At 57.3% G+C, this 16,548-nt stretch overlaps 1 protein-coding gene across 1 annotated transcript in view; it reads right to left on the minus strand.

Annotated features, from left to right (window-relative positions):
* Window positions 1–1,176: 1,176 nt before the first annotated feature.
* DTX1 (deltex E3 ubiquitin ligase 1) overlaps window positions 1,177–16,548 on the minus strand; it is a 33,090-nt gene continuing 17,718 nt past the window's right edge. The window contains exons 3-9 of the mRNA XM_036276692.1: window positions 4,336–4,397; window positions 3,855–4,016; window positions 3,519–3,580; window positions 2,817–2,975; window positions 2,565–2,726; window positions 2,378–2,467; window positions 1,177–1,729 (exon numbers count right to left, since the gene is read on the minus strand). Of these exons, the coding sequence (XP_036132585.1) occupies window positions 1,505–1,729; window positions 2,378–2,467; window positions 2,565–2,726; window positions 2,817–2,975; window positions 3,519–3,580; window positions 3,855–4,016; window positions 4,336–4,397 (922 nt within the window). The 3' untranslated portion in view covers window positions 1,177–1,504. The remainder of the gene's footprint in view (window positions 1,730–2,377; window positions 2,468–2,564; window positions 2,727–2,816; window positions 2,976–3,518; window positions 3,581–3,854; window positions 4,017–4,335; window positions 4,398–16,548) is intronic.

Genomic DNA, 16,548 nt, shown 5'->3' on the forward strand with positions numbered 1-16,548 from the left:
ACCTGGGCATTCCGGGGTGTTGCCAACGCTGATCAGAAGCTTGTTGCAGATCCTGGGATCTGTCCCGGTCTCTCCGTAGACAGAACCTGGCCCTCCTCCCCCAGGGCAGAGACTGGGGCTCTGAAGGACCAAGGAGCTGATCATGGTGTCTCCCAGCTTGTCTCCCATATTTTCCCAGAGGCTCTGAGCTCGCGGCCTGAGTTCCTCATTCCCAGTCATTGTACCAGGGAACCCTGAGCGCATTGCCTGGTGCCCGGGCCCCAGAACGAAACTTTAACCTCTGCCCTCTTGGGTAGGGTCTGCTTCTGCCACCATCACACCCTCTGTCCCAGGACAAGAGAATTATGGGGACCCTGCATCTCCAGTTGCCCGAGGTCCTGGGGTTGTCCTTCGTTGCAAGCTGCTTTATGGGGTGAACCAAAGGTCCCCAGGAACAGAGCCACCCTCCCACACCCCTTCCCTGGCAGGAAAAGACAGGGCAAGAAGGAGAAAGACCTTTATTTCTCCACCCACAGTGGGACTGGTAGGTTTTCAAAAGAGCAATCACTGGCGTCCCTTTAATTCTTGGCTGACTTCCACAGTGGCAGCCAATCAACAGAGGCGGAGCTGGTGAGTTGCCTGGGCAACAGGCCCCTGGTTGGCCGAGCCATCAGCCACCCCACTGCCCACTTCCAAGTAAGGGAAATGGACTCTTTGCTCTCCAGTCTGTGTTTTGGACCTGCTGGCTGAAGCTAGGCCTCCTCGTCTCGCTCCTGAAGCCAGAGCTCTAGCCTTGGGGTCTCGACACTGGTCGCGATCTGGTGGAGAGGATGGGGTGGGGAGGAGAGGAGAACGAGGCCTTTATCTGGGACAGACATAAGGCCTGGGGATGGGAGGGAGGAGGAGGAGGTCAGGGTCCCAGAGGATGAGGAGACACAGCACAAAATAAGATCTCTCTAGTCCCCCTCTCTCTGGCCTGCCCCTCTGCAAAACCGCTCAATAATCTGGGGGCAGAGGTGGGTGACAGAGATGGGGTCGGCTGAGTTTCCCAAGTGCCCCTTTCTCGCCCAGGAGCCCAGCAGGTCCCTAGTGCTTGAACTGAACCCCCCCGCTGCAGACAAGCCTGTACAGATGTGACAGAGACACAGATGGGGTCCACATGGAGTGTCGCAGGGGTCTTCTGTCTCTCCCCCCCAGATTGGGGGTAAGTAGAGGCACGTGGGTGTGCGTGCATGTGTTCAACAGGACACGTGTGTTTGTGTGTGGGGTGGGGCTCTGTCCTTTTGGTAGGGAGGTCGCTGTGGTTTCTGGTACTCTCCCTGCGACCCTCTGAGGGTCGGAGCTGGCTGGCCTGCCTATCTTCCCATCATTCCCAAGGACCACCAGTCAAATTCCCGGATGGCTTCCGGCTTCTTCACAGGTTCCTCCCCAGCCCTGAACCTGGGCCACCTGGATGACACAGCTGGTGGAGGGAGGCCTGTGCCGGAGCAGGGGCAAAGCAGGAGGACGGTGGGCAGCCTGGGCCTCAGGCCTTGGCCGTGGCCTCGGACACACCCTGGGCTGTGAGCTCGGCCAGCACGTTGTCTAGATAGCTAGCGTCTGGGTAGCCATGGCCCGTGAGGTTGGATCCGAACTCGGTCTTGTGGTGGATCTCGTTCCAAACCACGGTGTCCGACTCGCCGGTGGTGTTGGATGTGCCAATGGTGAAGATGAGTCTCCGCTCCCAGGCGGTGATGAGCAGTCTCAACACCTGGAGAGCGGGGTGATGGGGCAGGGTCACAGGCCACCCTGCCCATGGCCGAAGCCCCTGCAGCCCGGCCTCCCCTCTCCCCCCTGCCTCATTGGACCTGCTGAGCCCAGCAAGATGCCCTGCTGGGCTTGGCCACTTCCTTCCCTGGACTGACTCTCCCAGTAACAAGCTCTTTCCAAGTTACCTGTTTCTTCTGGGGTGAAGGAAGGGTCTCAAATGGATGGCACTTTGCTGTGTTTGCTTTGGACCCCACAATGTATTAAACGGCCACTCTGTGACTTCGTTGGCAATATTTAAACATCCTGGAGATTTCACATGAAAGCCAGAATTTCTGTCTGCTCTCAAGAAACAATAAGTAAAAGCAGACACCGTCTATAGTGTGGTGGTGAAACCCCTGGACTGCTTAGGTTCAAACACAGGCTCCACCACTTGCTAGCTGTGTAACCTTGAGCAAGTTACTTGCCCTCTCTGAGGCTTTGTTTCTGTATCTGTAAAATGGAGTCAAGACCTTGACCTCAGGAGTGCCTGGCAGGGTTGGATGTACACTGCATGGTTCTGGTCAGTGCTGGTGTGGGGAGGAATGTGAGAGCAGGGACTGGGGACAGTAGGCACTCGAGGCCCACAGCCCTGCACCCTCACGACACCCACCTTCCGGCCCTTCTCGTTGTTGGGCAGGTAGCAGTGGCGTGGAAAGCCTCTGGCGGTGAACTTCTTGCCTGGGTTGGGGTGCTCAGGGCCCTGTGGGGGAGCAGCGGGGGCTTGAACCATAGGCAGGCATGGGAGGGTCTCTGCAGGGGTCAAAGGAGTCGGGGTCAGGGGCCCGAGCGGGGCTCACCTGGATGCCTGTGGGGATGTCATAGACGATGCGGATGGTCTGGGTGTCAGCGAAGCCAGGCAGCGAGTGGGGGATGAGGTGGAACTCCATCTTCCCGGGTGGCTGCGTGCCCGTCTTCTCCCCGTAGATGGCCTTGCAGGTCGGGCACTGCAGGCTGCCGTCCTGGGCACGGGAGGCGGGGGTGAGGGCCCTGCTGTCCCAGCTCCACTGGGCTGCCTTGCCCGCTCCCCACCCACTGTCCCCCCAGCCCACCTTGTTGCCATTGGAGTACATGGCCACGAGGCACAGCAGGTGGTACATGTGGCCGCAGCGGCCCAGGCGGCCCACGAGCTCGGGCCGCACACCCTTGTGGCGAAGCACACCCTCGTAGCCGGACGCCGTGACCAGCCGCTCCATGCAGATGGTGCAGTCCTGCAGGGGGACACAGACCGGGACTGAGGACAGGGCAGGGGGGACACCCCCTCTGGGGCACCCACTTATCACGGGCAGAGGACACCACGTATACCGAGCTCAGATCTATGGCTCCTTCACACTCTCCTCCAGAGGGAGTCGAGGACTATCAAAAGCAAACTTTAAAAATATACGTGAAGCCCTGGCCAGTTTGGCTCAGCGGTTGAGCGTCAGCCTGCGGACCAGGGAGTCCCAGGTTCGGTTCCTGCTAGGGGCACGTACCATAAAAATATGGGTGAAAATAAGATACAAAATCTTCCAATCACCAAAAGACCGATACCTGTGATTCTATGAAACATCAGCATTTCTGTTTATCAAGACACTGTGAAGCAAGTGAAAAGGCAAACCCACAGGCTGGGAAAAGGGACTAGCACACAGAGGCACGAGGGGAGGGGAGGGGAGGGGAGGGGAGGGGAGGGCAGGGGAGGGGGGAGGGGGGAGGGGAGGGCAGGGGCCCTGTCTCCGCAGGCAAGGGCACAGGTCCACACCTTCCCGGGGACTGACCTCATCAGGTGGGCTCTTCACCTTCTGCATGTACCTTCGAACCACATCCTCGGGGTTCTTACCTGCAAGGACACGGGGTGGGCTGGAGGGCACCCAGAGTCTACCCGAGGCTGTGGCTCAGGATGGAGTCAGGGGTTAGAGAGGTGGGGTTGGCAGAGGCTAAGTGTCAGGGGTTGGAGTTGGTGGCAGAAGAGGTCAGGGAAACGGGAATTGAGATCAGGAGATGAAGGTGAGGTCCTAAGTCCCACCAACAAATTGGAGCGGACGGGTTAGAGAAACTGAAGTCAAGGGTTAGTGGGGTCAGGTTCAGGGGCAGGGTGGGCGCGGAAGGCGTACTCTTCTTGAGGTGCTTCTTCTTGGTCTTGCGGCACACCCCAGGCACGCCGGGCACAGGCTTGACGTCGCTCTTACTCACGGGCGGCGGGTGCAGGATAGGTTTGGGTGCCCTGGTCAGGCACACGGGCAGCCCAGCGGCGCACAGCAGGATCCCGGTCATCCCTGAGGGCGTGGCCTGGGCAGTCAGGGGCGGGGCGCCGTCCAGACCCCGCCCACCACCTCCCACCCTTTTGTCATTGGGTGTTCGCATGGGGCCTTTCCCTCAGACTCCGCCCACCTGCTTGGTCCAGGGATCCTAGGGATCTCAAGTGGATGAGTGGGGTGTGCCCTGGGCCCACCCCTCAGCCCCACCCTAGGTTGAAGCCAAGGGCCTTCTGGGCCCCGCCCACCAGCTCATTAAGGGGCGCAGTCACAGGGCCCTCAGGTGGGGCTGCCTTCTCAAGGGCCCCATCCTCCTCTGGAGTCTTGGGCTGGACCTCACCTGCCAGGGCCGGGTGGACGGGCCCAGTACCATTCAAGTTCTTCACCGGGAGCGCGGGGACACTGAGGGGAGAAGAGAAGAGACTGCAGTCCCCACACCAGAGAATCAAGGGACCGTAGTGTGCCTTTCTGGGCATAGTCTGACTGCTTTGGCCTGTCCCAATCATCTAGAATGGTCCCAGGGAACTGGATTCCTACTCTGACATCCTTCTATGATAAGGTGGGGTGTAGCCAGGATCTTACCCCGGTTAAAATGGAATGAACCCCTAAACTTGGTACCGAATCTTCCCCATTTCACAACCGGCCTCCTCCCTAGTGAGCACACTGAAACCCAACTCTTAGTGATTTAGTCGTCCCAGCCTATCCCAAAGCTTGCTGTATGCAGCGCTAATCCGCACAGATGGTTCTGGGAAAGACGAATTAAGGACCCAATAAGTTAGGAAACACTTCCAAGTCTCCCTCTTCGAAAATTCACAACAGGTATGAGCATATCAAAGGCTCTGATAAGTCCTGCATACGAAAATATGGTTAGCGATGATAAACCCAGGTTTTCCAAAGACATTTGATGATGGACATTTTTCTTGCATCTCTGCAATGTCTACTGATGTTAGTTCCTGAGACGAAGGCATCGCCTTCTCTTCAAATGAAGATGCCCTAGGGAAATGCAGCCTGCTTCTTCTCCTCTTTGCCCTCCCGCCAATGACCTCTGACTTTTGGAATCACCCAGAGCTGTTTTCCTATCTCAGCTCAACCACTAACCAGCTAGGTGACACCCAGCACATCCTCCTCCTTCTCGTTAGCATTTCTCTATAAAGCGTGGTGCCTTCCTTCTGTTTGCTGTGAAGAGTCAATGCAATTCTACACGTCAAGGGCCAAGCACCATTGCCGGTAACTAATAACGCCTCTAATGGCATTAACCATCATTGTCAGCATCATCACCGTCCCTGTGCAATCTCGGATGCGTAGTTTCACCTCTCTGCACCTCAGCCCACTAAATCAAGGTGTGATTTCTCTCCGTCTTGAAGAGAAAACCATAAATGTATTGCAGAAACAAGCTGGAGCAAGTCACTTAACCTCTGTGATCCTTGGCGTTCTTATCTGTACAATGGGGATAATAATACCTCACTTATAAGGTTTGGGGGAGGGCCGAATGATCTGCCATGATCTGTTCGGCGTGCCTGCCTGTGTCTTCACAACCCCAGGGCTTGGCTGTTGATGGGCATGGTCCCCGGACGGATGCGTTTTGATTAAGAGGTGTGTTCTGGAAGCCAGGGGGAAGCAGGAGGGACTTGGGGACTGTGCCAGAAAGGGGTGCAGGAAGGGATGAGGGCAGTGACAGCTGGGGAAGACGCTGCTACAGTCCCCTTAGTCTGCCTGCTAAGGACTGCGCCTGGCCAATGCTGCCTTGTCACCTGCCCCTGGCAGGCACAGTTGGCACCAGGGAGCTGGCTTCAAGCAAATAGTATGCTTGGCAGACTTGGGTGCAGCTGTGGTGGGTACAGAAACACACACACAGCCTTGGGGAACTTGTGGTATATATACATGCACACATATACAGATATACAGACACATGTGACGTGGAGAACAGCACACAAATAGACACATCCCTAGGAACAGGCCTCCACACATGTACACACACGGGCACACAAGCACACACTCTCCAGGAGCCCCTTCCTCATGCACAGATACAGACACAGACACATGTATACTTGGGGAACATGCCACATGCAAGCACACACACCAGGAAATACATAACATGCACACATACAAAGATAGGCACAAACAACATCAGGGAACATATCCCATGAACACACAGAGATTCACATACACACACACACACTTCTACACACAGAACCCACACAACACATACACATAGACTCCAGGGAACACACCACACACAAGCGATACACACGTGCACACACTGTGAGGACACTTGATGGGACCAGAGATGCCGGCCCATGCAGAGTGGTACACGTCCAGCCAGGTCCCACCCCTTCTGCCCCCCACACACACCGCCTTGGAGAAGCAGACAGCAAATTCCGGGGAAATGCACCCTGGTCCTCACCAGCACCCAGCACTGTGCAGCCTGCAAGGGGACCCTGCCGTGTGCACAAGGGGACACAAGCAGGCACACGATGACCCACACTCCCCAACAATGACCCACAAAGCTCCGCCAGAAGGCCCACGCTTTACGTGGAGTCACACGCTCAGTCACACATGCACACGCACTGCACACACCCCCTCCACTCCGCAGCTGCTCAGGCTCAATCGGGGTCGGCCAGGGCCCTCCTCCCAGACCCTCCGAGGGCCATGTCTGGAGCAGACGTCAGGGACCCTGAACACCTTGGTGACCTGGAGTCACAGAACAGAGCTCCTGAGGGAGGCGTGATGGGAGGGCAGATACCAGGGGCCCCAGGGTCTGGTCAGTTGGGGTGGAAGGGGCAAGGGTGCTGTGCCTCAGTTTCCCCTCTGTAACAGAGCTAGAATCTTGTGAGGGTTCAGTGAGCTAGAACTTAAAGCTCGGCCGGATGCAGGGGTGAGCGTGGACTTACTTCTCCTTCCAGCACCATCCTGGGACCCAAGAGACGGGACAGAGTGTCCGTCGGGCCGTCTCGGCGTCTGTTGTGATCACCACACTGACCTTACCCCTCCCCGTACTCTTACAGGAGATCAGAGAGGCACGTGTCTCTGTCCTCTTCCCTGTCCTGTCCTTGCAAATGCTTCTACTGTGCACACTCTATGCGGAGACATCTAGGTCTCCCCACCCCCTTCTTTTCCTTTTGTCTCACGAGAAACATCCCTCCTTCTCTCCAGGGCTCTCTGTACAATGGGTGGAAAGACGGCTTTCAGCATGCTACCCCGCTTCTTGTCTCCTGCCTGTGGCAGACATCACTAATCCATCTCAGCACACTCTCAAGCTGAACAGAATCCTCAGCACAGTGCCTGGGGCAGCCTCTACCAATCAGTAAGGACAGGGTGCTACCCAGGTCTCTGGAATGCCCAAAGTCTGGTCTAGCTCATGGCCCTGGTCTCGCTGAGCCTTTGGCCTGGGAGTTAGGGCGGGGGGGGGGGGGGGCAAAGGGGAAGGTTTTAGGTCTCAGCTGCCCTGCAATTTCTGGCACCCCTTAAGAACCACAGAGCCCTGGGTTACACAAGTCAGTCTTGCTCCCGGGAAGAGGGTGTGAGTGGGGCGTGATGGTGGGGCTGTTTTTTATTTACCTATCAGTGAGCTGGGGGACAGTCCCCAGGCAGCCCCCAGCCCCTCTCAATCTGCAGGCCCCTGCGAGAACCCCAGGTAGCAGGGTTCCCACGACGCCCGAGCGTGGGAGCCACCTGGGCCCCCTTTTGATGTGGGATGCTCTGCTTCCTCCGAGTCAGTGAGAACATCCTCCTGCCCTGGACAAGGGGCCGCTGCCCGCAGCCTTCGCTCTCTGCTCCGCCCTTTGGGGCCCAGCCTGGCAAAAGGTCAGAGGAACCCTTCAAGCCCCCTTGAAATCTGCTTTGACCAGAAGCCAGGCCTGGCCACCTCAGGACAGAGATGGGTCCCGCTGCCACGCTGGTCTTCCTGCTGCCTTCGTCACTCCCATCGAATCCTGTTTATCCTCTGCCTTCGATCCTCTGTGGCTCTTGCCTTGCTCAGAGTAAACCTGACCTCCTTACCCGACATGATATAGCCAGTACCTACCCCTGGAACTCCATTTTCCCCATCTCAGCCCCGATCCCTTCACACCAGCTTCCTCAGTCTCCCCGCTGCTCCTCAAACATGCCAGGTATATTCCCGCCCCAGGGCCTTTGCACTTGCTGATCCCTCCCCTGATATTCTCTTGTCTTGCTCCCTCATTTAACACAGGCTTCTGCCCCAATGCTTTCTTCTCCTTCTCCTTCTCCTTCTCCTTCTCCTTCTCCTTCTCCTTCTCCTTCTCCTTCTCCTTCTCCTTCTCCTTCTCCTTCTCCTTCTTCTTCTCCTCCTTCTCCTCCTCCTCCTCCTCCTCCTCCTCCTCCTCCTCCTTCTTAACATATATGTTTTTATTGATTTATTTTTTAGAGAGAGAGGAAGGGAGAGAGAGATAGAAACATTGACGTGAGATAGACACATCGATTGGCTGCTTCCTGCACACCCCCCACTGGGGATCGAGCCCACAACCTAGGCATGTGCCCTGATGGGGAATTGAACCGGGACCTCTCAGTCCATGGGATGATGCTCAACCCACTGAGCCACACCGGCTGGGCTGCCCCAATGTCTTCTTACCAGAGACCTTCCCTACCACTTTACTCTAGAGGCTGCTGCTGCTCTAACTGCTGAGCACGGTCCCTTTAAGGCCTTTGCACTTGAAGGCCTCCCATGCTGAATGGCTCAGTTATGTCTCTGCCCAGCGCCCCTCATCAGAGAGACCCTCCTGATCACCCTACATTGACGCCAGAGTCTACCACATAGTAGATGTTCAGTCAACACTTGTTCTGTTCATGAGGACGGAAGCCCGGGTTCTGTGGGCTGGTTCCGAGAGGAGGACTCATGTGCACTGGGCACATGGACCCCCTGCATTCTTTGCACACATTTGAAGTGAGCCTGGCACAGGAGTCCCAGGGAAACACCTCCTGCCGCTGCTGGTCCCTGGAGGTTCTCCGCCAACATTTATTCTTAGTGAGCACACCGAGTGGCACCCTGTGGGAACAGTCCAGGCAAGTTTCTCTAAGAAATTCCCAGAAAGGCTCCCCATCCCATGCGGGGCAGGAGTTCCAGGGCAAGGGTGTGAGGAGCCCAGACATTCACACCTGCCCTTTGAAGACAGGTTCAAAGAGCACTGTCTTTGGGGGGACCCTTCTGAGCGACAGCAAGCACCCTCGAATCCACACCTCCTCTTCATTCCCCGGGGACTGTGTTTCTTTGTGGGAAGACTCAGACATTTTCGGTCTTGCTTTCCAGTTGTGCGGTTCCACTCCTAGCTCTTCCAACAGATTGTGAGCTTCTGGAAACGTCTCTGACCCAGGCCTGTGACCCTCAGGTTGAGGCCGAAACTCACACAGGTGGACGCTCAGTAAGTACTGAATGGGGGAGTTGAGCCTAATACGAAGTGGTCTAGCCCGGCCGGTGTGGCTCAGTGGTTGAGCATTGACCCTGCACCAAGAGGTCGCCGATTGGATTCCCGGTCAGGGCACATGCCCAGGTTGTGGGCCCGATCCCCAGTGGGGGGCACGTAGGAGGCAGCGATTGATGTTCTCTCTCATCGATGTTTCTCTCTCTCCTTCTCCCTTCCTCTCTCTCTCTCTCTCTCACTTCGATAAAGAAAAACAAACCAACAAAAGAAAGCGGTCTCCTATCTCTGTGGTGGCTTCAGAGGAGGGTCTGTATCTTTAGAAATAGTTGCTCTAATGCCAAATGTCCCCCAGGCACGAGACTGGAGCGAGGACGGCAAACAGCAGCCCTCCACCCGTGCGGGGCATCACCCATCACTGAGCCAGAGGGCCACTCAGAGTCCTCGGCCACACGTGCTCCAGGCAGGCTCTGCCACGGAAGCAGAGATGCGCAGGAGATGACACCTATTCGTGATTTATTCTGCAGAGGACGGGACTGAGGCCCAGAGAGGGGATGTGACTTCACTAAGGTCACACAGCTGGCTCTGGATCCTGGAGTTTTTGTGTCAGTGGCCGGGGTGACCCCACTAGGCTCGTCTGTGGGGCCATCTGGACATGAGCCAGCCTTCTGAGACCTTGTGCCCTAGAGATGGGCTGAAGCCCGTGACCTAGACCCTGGAGCTGGCTCAGCCCTGAGCAGGCTGCACGGCGGGTACATCGGTGGGTACATCCGTCTGTCCCAGGCATCAAGGCAGTTCAGGGCCCCAGGAAAGTGAGAAGCCCCCGTGACCATCCCTTTAGGGCAGCTGAGTTTCCATCCCTCTGCCTACGTCTGGCCTCCCCACCCCCCGATACCCCACAGGCCCAGGCGCCCCACGTTCTCTGATGACAGTTTCCAAGTCCCCCATCTGGCTGCAGGAGCCCTCAGAACACCTGGCACTTGCCCAGGGACCCCTGGGAGGCCTAGGGGCGCCCAGGCTTCAGCCCTTGGTCCAAATGGGTGAGGAGGGGGCGGCAGTGAAAGTGCTGGGTTGTGGAGAGAAGGAAGTGGGGGGCGGGGGTTCCATGCTCCCTGGGACTGCTCCTGCCATCTGTCCCTTTCAGCGCCCCCCACCTGCACCTGAACTTTACCCTGCCCTCCACAGTCCGGGGCCAACCAGGTCCCGACCCCACCCCTCTGCAGAACCCAGAAGCCTGAGGACATCACGGCCAACTGTGGGAAAACTGGGTGCCCCACGGACCCAGCAAAATGCTCAAGCTGCCCCGCCGTGCGAGGTCGCCCTGTTCTCGCTCAGCCCTGGAGCTACGGGCCTCAGTTTCCCGGCTGTCATACAGGACCTCTCACCCCTGGCCCTCTTTGTCTCCTCGCCTGCTCTGTGTGTGTGGGGGGCAGCAGGGGGGGAGGGGAGGCGGGGCTTTGTCTCCTCGCCTGCTCTGGGGGGGGGGGGCCCAGCAGGGGGGGGAGGGGAGGACGGGGCTGGCGGTTCCCACGGCCTGGGGCAGCCTCCGGCAGACAGGAGTGTGTGGTTTGGCCTCCCAGGGAGGGAGGGGGCAGGAAGTGCCTCAGGTCTGCGGGGCGGGGTGGGGTGTTTGCTTTGCCCTTGTGATGCGGCTGTGGGGAAACAGAGCAGCCACTGCACCCCCTGAGGCCAGGGAAAGGGGGAGGGTGGGCAGGCCAGAGGCCAGGTGGGGACGCGGTGAGGGCTAGACTTTTCATGTTGCGCTCTTCAGTACTTTTTTTATTTTGATTTTTGAAGCATTTCGATGTAACGCCTATTAAAGAACTGCAGAAACAGAAGGTGGACTCTTTTAAGTAAAAGCGTAAAATCACTGCCAGAAGTAAAAAAAAAAAAAAAAAAGAAGGAAAACACTCAAACACACCCACCACATCAAAGCCCACCTTCCCACCCGCTCCTGCCTCGGCATCAGCCCTACCCGCAGGCTATTCTCAATGTCCAGAGTGACCCTGTCACAACAAAGTCACACCAGTCTCTCTCTGGCTCACAACTCCCCTGGCTCCCGTCTCTCGCACAAGTCAAAGCCAAAGGCCTCAACACAGCCCTCGGAGCCCCAGAAGACTGGCCCCATTTCATCTCTGACCTCCACTCCCAAGGCTCACCCCCTGCAGCCTCATCAACCACACTGGCCTCAAACATACCAGCTGCGCCTCTGCCTCAGGGCCTTTGCACAAGCTGTTCCTTCTGTCTGGACCTCTCACCCCAGTTCTGTGAGTGGACTGCTTCTCAACCTCCTTCAGTCTTCGCTCAAATGTTACCTTATCAGTGAGGCCTTTACTGACATCTCTCTCTTTTTTTTTTTTTTATCCTCCCCCAAGGACATCTTCCCATTTATCTCCAGATAGAGTGGGAGGGAAAAAGAGAGAGAGAGAAACATGAATGTGAGAGAGATAAATCGACTGGTTGCCATCCGCACAACCCCAACTGGGGCCGGGGACAAACTTCAACTGAAGTATGTGCCCTTAGCAGGAACTGAACCCGGGTCTCTCTGGTTCGCTGGCTGACACTCTAACCACTGAGCCAAACTGGCCAGGGCTCTCTATTTAAAATGACATCCTTCTCACCATTCCCTATATCCTTCCTTTTTTTTCCCTTTACTGATTTTAGAGAGAGAAAGGGAGAGGGAGAGACATGGAAACATCGATGAGAGAGAACATCGATCAGCCGCCTCCTGCACGCCCCCCACTGGGGATCAGGCCCACAACCTGGGCGTGTGCCCTGACCAGGAATCAAACTGGCGACCTCTTGGTGCAGGGTCGACGCCCAGCCACTGAGCCACACCAGCCGGACCCTCCTTTTCTTTATTTTGACTCTGTAGCAGTTACCACTCTCCGCCATATCCTAGAAGTTATTTTGTGTATTGTTTGCCTCTCACTAGAATGTGAGCTCCAGGAGGGCTGGGAGGTCTGCTTTGTTCATTGTTGCATTTCCAGGGCCCCAAGTAGCGCCTGGTCCGCAGTAGTTAGTTGCTTGATACATGCGGATTAACTAATGAAGAAACAGATGAACACAGGGTGGAAAGAAGGTAAAAAGACACAGCAAGCGGGGGACAAGATGGCAGGTAAGGGGTCAGTGCCCCTTTGCAGAAGGAGGGCTTGCAGATCGATAAGGAAGCCACAAACGGCCCAAGAGCCGGGCAAGCAACAGAAATAAACAACTAGTCACCAAAAGAAGGACCGACTCATGCCTAGGAAACAGGAAGAGGTCCCGAGGCTCAGCAAGAGCCAGAGGTACGAAAACTCCCGTGGCACCTCTGTGGCACCGAGGGCGGCAATCTCGCAGGTGCCTGATGGGGTGGGAGAGAGAAGTGCCCTTCTGCTGCCGCCGAGCGGGTGTCATGGTGCAGACTTGAAAATGCAGCCGTTCGGACATCCGGCCTCACGCTAGACAACGGCCTGTGTCGTCGAACCCATTTTACAGGTGCAAAAGCTGAGGACCAGAGAGGGCGTTGAGTTCAGCTGGGGCCATCCAGGAAGAGGAGATGTGGTGGGAGGCCCAAACTCAGCCTCTGCTCCAGGGTCCCTGGCACCCTGTGGGATGTTGGGGGGTGTCTCTGGGACCACGGTTCGAAACTTGGAGTGGGCAGGCAGGAGGGTGGGACACCCTAACACCCTAGCAGAGGGGGGATTTGGAAGCAGAGTCCTAACTGTGTGACCTTGAGCAAGGGCCAGGCTTTGGGAGCCTCTGTGTCCTCACGTGAAAAATGGGGATCACAGGACCAGCCACCTTGGAAATAAGAGAGGCCGATATGGCCCGGCCAGTGTGGCTCAGGGATTGAGCATTGACCCATGCACCAAGAGGTTACCGGTTTGATTCCTGGTCAGGGCACATGCCCAGGTTGTGGGCCCGATCCCCAGTGGGGGGCATGCAGGAGGCGGCCAATCGATGTTCTCTCTCATCCATGTTTCTATCTCTCTCTCCTTCTCCCTTCCTCTCTCTACAATCAATAAAGAAAAAAAAATTTTTTTTAAATGAGAGGCTGATGTATATAAAAGCTACAAAATGGAGCCCAGGGCGACACAGTGAGTGCTCAGCACAGAAAAACAGGCCCGCAGCTGTCCCCTCCCTCCCCCGCCACACGTGCAGTGGAAAGTCTGAGTCTGCTCCACAGCTGTGCTCCAAAGTGGCTGGACGCTGCCCTCTCAGGAGACAGGGCGGATCTTCCCCACCCCTGCCTGTCCCCCAGGCCCCGGCTGCCAGCTGGCTCCCTGCTCTGTCACGGGGGCAAGTGGAAAAACCCCAGTCGTGGAGACACTCGACTCCCGCTGGCTGTGTGGCCTTGGGGAAGTCAGTGGCCCTCTCTGGGCCTCCACGCTGTTGCCCACCCCGGGCTGAGACGGGGATGAATGTGAGGACGGACTCGGAGATCTCCAGAGTCCATCCCTCCCTTCCGTGCTGATCACGCGCAGCGGTTTTAAATTCACGTGTGAATGGTGGTGGTGGTGGTTTTAGTGCCATTTGGCAGATGGGGAAACTGAGGCTAGGGAGAGAGAGCTGTTTGCTCAAGGTTGCCCAGCTGGGAAGGGACGGAGGTAGAACTGGACTCTGGGTCCGCGTGAGTCCTGCGTGGGAGGGAGGGACGGCAGAGAGAAGAGAGCAGGGAGGGGAGAGAGAGCCAAGAAGGAAAAGGTGGGAGGGAGGGAGTAACAGACGACAGTCAGGGAGGCACAGAGAGACACAGACTGAAAGAGACCAAGACTGGGCTAGGAAAGGAGAGTTAGAAACTGTTACCAGTTGAATGGTGTTCCCCAGACCTCTGTTGGATTCCTAACGCCCAGTCCCTAGACACTTCGGAGACAGGGTCTTTGCAGAAGTGATTAAAATGAGGTCACTAGGGCGGGCCTTAACCAACATGACCTGTGTCCTTATGAAGAGGAAATTTGAACACCATAAACAGGGGCCAGGAGGGCTTGGGGGGGAGGTGTTGGGGACCAGGGTGGGGGTCTGGCTGCCTGGCTCCTCAGAGACCCCATCCCTATCCCTTTGCTCGCTGCACCTGGGCCTTGTCCGCCTTGGTAACAGGAGGGCTCAGCTGGGAGGGACCAGGGTCTGCCACCCCATCCTGCCTTCCTCCCACTCCCCTCACTCAACAGCAGACTCCGGGGTTCTGCGCCCACCCCCACTCTGAGTGGGGTATTTTTAGCTCGTGTTCCTTGGAGATGAGGGTCAGGAGACCTGGACATAGGCTTGTCTGGCTGGGGAGGGTAGGTCAGAGGGCAGAGGTGAGGCTGGGTGGGTCTGCATGACTAGGGAGGGACGAGGGAGCCCCCTTTCCAGGACACTGGCTGGTCTCTGAGAGGGTCATCACAGCTCCCAGCGGTGGGGCACATGGCTGGGGAGAACGGAGTTCTGGTATGTCCCAGGGGACATGTTTAATGATCAGCACCCCCAGGAGATCACCGTTCTCTCCACCGCCCTCTGGAGCATCAGCTCCCCAGTGCCGGCAGCATCCAGCCCAGGCTCCCCTACCCCACAGCCTGGCTCCGTAGCTCCACTTGGGAAAAACCTCAGCCCCCAATGTCCCAGCAGGGAAGTGCCACCCCTGTGTGGCGTCCAGAACCTGCTGGATTCAGTCCCACCTCCACCCCTTGTACTTACAGTGCCCCTGCCTGGGGTGCCCTTCCCCCCTCACATCCAGCCCATCCCCGAGTGCCCGCGTCCTTCCAGCCCCTCTGCCTGGGACAGCTTCCTCCAGCACTGGCTACCTCCTCAGAGGGGCCTGCCCTGAGCTGGCCGTTCCCTCTCGGCCACACTTTCTGTCCCGCGACCTCCCCAGCACTTCCCCTCCCTCCAGTGATTGTGCTCATTTCCTGGTCCACTTGCTCTCTGCCTGTCTCCCCATCAGGCTGGACCCCCTCGGCCTTGTTCGCTCTGCGAGCCTGTACCCACGGAACGCATTTGGAGCATTAATGGTGAGTAATGCGAGCTACGTAATTGCCAGCCTACGGTAAAACGGCGGCTTTCACGTTCCGCGGGGACTACGTCGCTCATTTCACCTGGCAACCTGTTAAACACACGTAGAAACGCGGCACAAGTTCACGGAACCACTCTTACCATCTCTATGATGATTCAGACCTGTCTTTCCTACTCTACGGGTCCCACTCCATCCCCAGGAAACGCTGGTTACAGCCTTCTGATTCCATAACCCACTGGCGGGTTTCAACAGTACAACCCACGGAGAAAGTTCTCGGGTTCTCGTGGCAGAGGCCCCTGGCCCGGCGCTGGTTCCGCCCCTCCCACACCCACTCCCGTTTGCTGTCCCGCTCTGGGGCTGTCCAACTCTCCCTTTGCACCCGGGAGCTGGGGCCAGGTTGCTGTCTAATAGGAGTCATAAGGAGCACTCCAGTCTCTGGGTCTCTGTGCTGAGCCCCGCCTGCAAGGCTTCCCCCAGAGCCCTCGCCCACCTCCTGAGGTCTCCTTCCTGTTGGCACTGGGCCTGCGGAGAGGGGTGACCTGGAGGGGAAGGGAAGGGAGAGGCAGGCAGGTGGCAGTTGCTGATCTCCCCATGGAAAGTTACAGCACCCCTGCCCCCATGCCAACCGGCCCCTGGATAACCGACACAGTCCTGTCACTGCTGACTATGGCAATGTGTTCAGGTACACAGCGTGTTCACTTGATGGGGAGTCCTGCTCCCATTTGAGAGATGATGACACTGAGGCTCCATGAAGGGGAGGGACTTGCCTCAGATCTCACAGCTCAGAAGTGGCCGAGACAGGACTCGAACCTATGCAGACTCTCAAAGGGACAGAAGGCACCCTACCTCAGGTCTCTTCCCTCCCCAAGGCCTCAGTTTCCCTTGGTGAAAGGGGAGGCCTGGATGAGGTGACCTCGGAGAGTGTATCCGGACATGACCTTGGCTGCCCTCAGCGCATCACGGTCAATCCCCTGGGCCATGCCATGGTCACAGATGCAGAGCTGGCCTCTGGTGCTGCCCTCCTCTTGGGCTGCTCTGGTTAAAACAAGAGCAGAGGCCTGCTCTTTTGTACCCAACTTCTCCTTACCCATCACCCTCTCCTGCCACTATCTCAGCTCTGGGGACCCCAGGAGTCCCCAGAGCCCAGTTTGAAAACCATAGTATCAGCTCAAAGTAATGGTGATAATTCGGGTGCGGCCTGTAGGGGAAA

Source organism: Molossus molossus, unplaced genomic scaffold, assembly GCF_014108415.1.
Source record: "Molossus molossus isolate mMolMol1 unplaced genomic scaffold, mMolMol1.p scaffold_m16_p_22, whole genome shotgun sequence".
Taxonomy (NCBI): Eukaryota; Metazoa; Chordata; class Mammalia; order Chiroptera; family Molossidae; genus Molossus; species Molossus molossus.